At 40.9% G+C, this 5,578-nt stretch overlaps 1 protein-coding gene across 1 annotated transcript; it reads left to right on the top strand.

Annotated features, from left to right (window-relative positions):
* Window positions 1–266: 266 nt before the first annotated feature.
* On the top strand, window positions 267–4,018 carry LOC311231400 (homeobox protein engrailed-1a-like; the record flags this gene model as incomplete). Its single annotated transcript, XM_084317970.1, has 2 exons — window positions 267–798; window positions 3,672–4,018. The coding sequence occupies 2 exons, from the start codon at window positions 267–269 to the stop codon at window positions 4,016–4,018; spliced, it is 879 nt and encodes a 292-aa protein (XP_084174096.1).
* Between the last annotated feature and the right edge of the window lie 1,560 nt (window positions 4,019–5,578).

Below are 5,578 nucleotides of genomic sequence, written 5' to 3'. Positions count from 1 at the left end.
CACGTTGTGTCGCGCGTAATAACGCGGTGCCGTTCGCTTGTGCCAGGTCGGTCTATATCATCATGACGCATGGATGGGGTTATTGAAGACAAAATGTCGACGATGTAGATGCTTTTCCAGACCAATACCAGGTACTTATCACACCTTCACAGCGAAGAACGCGTACCTGTGTTTACATGCTGTGAATATAATTTGGATACTGTGGGGACAGAGCAACAAGTGGAGGTTTTGGACGCGCGCTCCTGCCGAAAGTCCTTGCCCCAGTTATGGAAGACGAACCAAAGGATCAAAACGGCCGCGACTCGACCGAGGAGGAGAGCATGTCTCTCTCGCCCAACAACCTCCCGTCGCCTCCGATGATCCTGCCCCACCAGGCAGCGCAGCAAAGTCACCGCACCACCAACTTTTTCATCGACAACATCCTGCGGCCGGACTTCGGCTGCAAGAAGGAGCCGGGCTGCCGGGAACGGGGGCAGCAGACGGCGGGCAGGGAGAACGTCAACCCGCTGATAACGCGGCCGTCTCTCTGCATCCTGGACTCCACATGTAGCAGCGACAGCACATCGTCGTCCTCCTCTTCCTCCTCGTCTTCTTCGTCCTCGCCTTCCTCGAAGCAGAACTCAACCAAAAAAGGCGAATTAGGGGCCAATGGAACTACGAGATACGGGGACAGCCCCTCGTCGATTATGGTTGTGAATGGCAGCAATGGAGGATCCCCGCCCGCTGCAAAAGAAACCCAACCAATGTTATGGCCTGCTTGGGTTTACTGTACACGGTATTCGGACCGACCTTCATCTGGTAAGGCGTTAGTCCCCGAATTACAATGACTGGGACCTGGGTTTATTGAGACAGGGTTAAAGCGTGTATATTCGTGCATGGCCACGTTCGGAGTAGTAATGGAATATAGAGCATTCATCACACACATGCATATATCCAAGCATATATCTAGTTCGCATGCAAAGCCTATAATCACAACAAATAGCAAAATGGCTGCAGCCTAACCTAAAACGTGCATTTAGCTACCTTATTCCAAACACACACACACACACACACACACACACACACACACACACACACACACACACACACACACACACACACACACACACACACACACACACACACACACACACACACACACACCTTTTAAAGGGCTCTTATTTGGGCTACCTCTTTAATTTATGATAGGGTTGAGTAGCGTATACATCGACAGTCAATACGTATAGATGCTTGTAAATGTTTAAAAAACAAAAAAAATCCATATTGAGCTTAATGTCCTAGTCATATTTCACACAATAACATAGGGTAATGGCTATAGAGTGAATACAATGAACCCTTTATTATTATGCTACTAACTAAAATAAATATAGTTATAGGCTACACCAAATGATAAAAGTGAACAACTATAAACGTATGATAATGTTGTAGGACGGCTTACATGTCGGTGCTATACATTACATCAAGACCTATATAGTTACAACTTTGTGTGAGTTATGTTATTTTATCGGAATTATATGTTGGAATAGATTGTCCAGTGACCATTGTTACATCATCATTAGAACGGTCAGTTATGAAAATAATTCTTCACATTGTTAGAATCTTACTTGAAGTGAAAGGGTTAACATTCCACTTGATATACTGTATATGGCACATGGATGATATATATGATAGGACAGGCCTATATATATATACAAATTATAATTTACATAGTTTACATGTTGTCAAAAAAAATTATAGACATGGGCCTCGTTGTCATAACAGCAAAATGAGGCTATATGTTGTTGGCCTATACCTCCGCTCCGACCCCTGTCAGTTTGACACGGCACGGCTCTGCTCGTCAGAAAACCTGCATTGGTCGATACAATTGATTGATTGATTGATTGAACTATCAGATGAAAAAATCGGGGGGCTAGTAATAAATACTTGGGTCCGCTCGTGGTTTGTGATGACGCGTTTGACTTCATGCGTTACAAATCCTGATCGATGTAGGGCTATGGAGGTCGTTAGGTGCACATGTAGGCCTTAGGTCCAGAGAAAGCCGGACACGTCTTGAATAATATCAGAGGCGTTATAGGGAATATACGTTATTCTATCATTCATAAATACAACCAGTTGTCAACAGAATAACAAGGTCGAAGTTTCCCTTTAGTTCGAATCTACAATTTTTGTGTTTTATGCTAAATACAACGCACGACCTAAAATAGCATAATGGTCAAAACCCCGAAGTGCTGCTGTATACGTCAGTGATATTCGTGTTACCTATCAGTTGATGGGGATATTAAGAATAATAGGATATAATGCCTCTTGTTATCGTTGAAGGACAGACTATTATGCTTTGTGTTCAGAGTTAGGCTATTCTTTATAGCAATGCACTCTGTCTATCTGTTAGGGTGTCAAACGAAGTCGGCCTAAATAAGAATGATCAACAACACCGTTGATATTTTTTCTTTGAATGCACTATAGCCTATACGGTAGGTCGCACACGCTGGGCCTATATACTCATCACACAAAGCCCCTAGAATAGACATACTTCACTGATCTGTGGCGAGAGGTCTGCTGTCGTTCGTATAATTGCGTAAATATAGGCTGGTTTCTCAAACCAACAGCGACAGAAAACACGAGAAAATGTTTTAACGTCCTGCATGACCAGGGACGACATTTCATTCACACACAATTAGGGCTACTAATAACTCCAACCGGCTATTTAGCTATTACAACGGGTTTATACACTGTCAGAATCCCATAGTCATAGCTTATAATGTCACCTATAGGTTACTAAATATTATATACGTTAATATTTATTTATTTATATATATTTTGTAGGCTATTAACACTTTTAGATATGTATTTGGAATATTATTCGATGCGTAATATTGAGCTTGTGTTATAATATATAAATGCACAGGAAAACGTTTTCATTTCAGCATCATAGCGGCATCTTAACAGTAATTGTGTTAATTAACTCACAATTATGACCTTACAATTACAAACAACAAATAATTCAGCCTGTGGCTTGAATGGGCGCCTCTTCGTAATCCTGACGTTTTATCATGCTTGTTTAGTTAAATTGATTAATGATTTGGTAACTATTCGATAGCTTACCTTCCCCATCTTAAAACAGTTATTGTGGATATTTTTGGTAAAACGAGGCTGATATATGACATGGCTTTCAGCAGCCATGGGGTCGGGACCCCAAGTGGGACCCCTAAATGCATTATATAGAACAGGGGGGGGGGGGAATAGATCCCTATAACTGCCTATTAACCAGATAGGCCTGTAATAGCTCATAGATCGTTAGCCTATTTTGGGAAAAAAACACCGCCAGCAGCCTCCTCCTGGCTGCAGAAGCAACTGTCCGAAAACTATGCCTGTTACTACAATGCTGTTGTTGTAGTTGTTGTAGTTGTAGTTGTTGTTGTTGTTGTTGTTGTTGTTGTTGTTGTTGTTGTTGTTGTTGTTGACAAACGGACACAGTGTGTAACTTCAATTTGCAACCTGCTGTGATGAACGCACACTTTTCGTGTGTTTTAAATGTTAGCGGTCACGGGGATTTTACGACCTCACCAGGGGAGGGGGGGGGGGGCGGGGTCGGGTCACCTTGCCGCGTGCTGCTGTTAGTAGTCACGTGATATACAGCACTCGCTGATATTTACGTGCTCGTCTCATTTTTGTTTCCACACTAGGCCCGAGGACAAGGAAACTGAAAAAGAAGAAGAACAACGAGAAAGAGGACAAGCGACCCAGGACGGCCTTCACAGCCGAGCAGCTGCAGAGACTGAAAACCGAGTTCCAGGCCAACCGGTACATCACGGAGCAGCGGAGACAGTCTCTGGCTCAGGAACTCAACCTAAACGAGTCCCAGATCAAGATCTGGTTCCAGAACAAGCGGGCCAAAATCAAAAAGGCCACCGGTTACAAGAACGGCCTGGCCCTGCAGCTCATGGCGCAGGGACTCTATAACCACTCCACCACCACCACCGGCGGGCTGCAGAACGAACAGGAGGATAACAGCGAGTAGCCGCGCGAGGTGGAGGGGCCAGACATTTCCCACACGAACTGCAGGGCTAATACTCACTCAACTGTTTTTATTTTTTATTTTTTAGAACGAACATTAAAAGAAACCCGTTGGACTTGAAATGGACAAATGTTATTTAAAATCAGATTTCTGTTTATGGTAAACAGTACGGCCTATATGGACATAATTATATATATATGAACGAACATTATTAAAGTTTATATAGCCACACAATTATCATGTTGTACATATTTAATTTCAGGTACGGGATATGCTATCTCTTCTACAATCCCTATACTTGCTGGATATTTTTATCTTTCCTTTATAATGTTACAAACTATCTCGCCAATTGTTATAAGTGTCGAACTGGCTCTAAATTTGTGGTCTCGTGTCCTTCCGCGCCATATTTCCCCCCAAAACACAATTATACAGACTGCGTCACAGAACCAACTCTTAAGCCAAAGATTTCAATATGTCAAGAGATATATGTATAGTCTGGAATAAAAACATTAGACCGGTGCAATATAATTATTTTCATTATTTTAATCGATCCACGACATGTTTTAAGTCTGTCCTATATGCGTATATATATAGCTTTTGAGGCGTAGAATGGACCAACAATGTTCAACAATTCAATGATGAGAAAGGGAGGAAGCTGACAGGCCACAGAATGATTACGGGAATAATGGTTCCCAATTTTTGTCTTGAATTAAGGTAACATTTTATAGGCTATAGGTAGCTATACTATACTTTACCAAGGCAAACGTTTTGTTATTACAGTACATTTCGCAGAGTAAATTTGACTCAAACTGAGTACATTTTACTCAAACTGAAATTTACTGTCATTATTTTATCTGACTATGTGAAATGAATGTTGTTATCATTATTATTATTATTATTATTATTATTATTATTATTATTATTATTATTATTATTATTATTATTATTATTATTATTATTATTATTATTATTATTATTATTATTATTATTATTAGTAGTAGTAGTAGTAGTAGTAGTAGTAGTAGTATTATGCTAGAGATAGGTTACCCTTTTGAAATATGATCAAATGTTCACCATCTTATAATAATATTAGAAGGAGCTCTGGACATCCTTGTGAATATTATAGGCCAAATAATTTAAAACGTAAAATCCACACAGTGATGAACTTATTGGCTTGACAACAAACGTTTTGAGAGAGGAAACTTACACGTTATTAAATTATATCTATGCCTATATACGATGGATTATTGGGGATTTTGTTTTGATATTATAGGTTTGATATTATAGGTTTTGAAGTATAGGCATGTGTGTGTGTGCGTGTGAGTGAGTTTGTGTCTGTGTGTGCACATGTGTGAATGTGCGTGACAACACACACACAAATGATACACTTCCACACACTCATCACGGTCTCTCTCTCTCTCTCTCTCTCTCTCTCTCTCTCTCTCTCTCTCTCTCTCTCTCTCTCTCTCTCTCTCTCTCTCTCTCTCTCTCTCTCTTCTCTCTCTCTCTCACTCACACACACACACACACACACACACACACACACACACACACACACACACA

This window comes from Notolepis coatsorum, assembly GCF_963971535.1.
Source record: "Notolepis coatsorum genome assembly, chromosome: 1".
Taxonomy (NCBI): domain Eukaryota; kingdom Metazoa; phylum Chordata; class Actinopteri; order Aulopiformes; family Paralepididae; genus Notolepis; species Notolepis coatsorum.
Note: the sequence above shows the minus strand (reverse complement) of the source record. Positions and strands in the feature narration are given on the sequence as shown.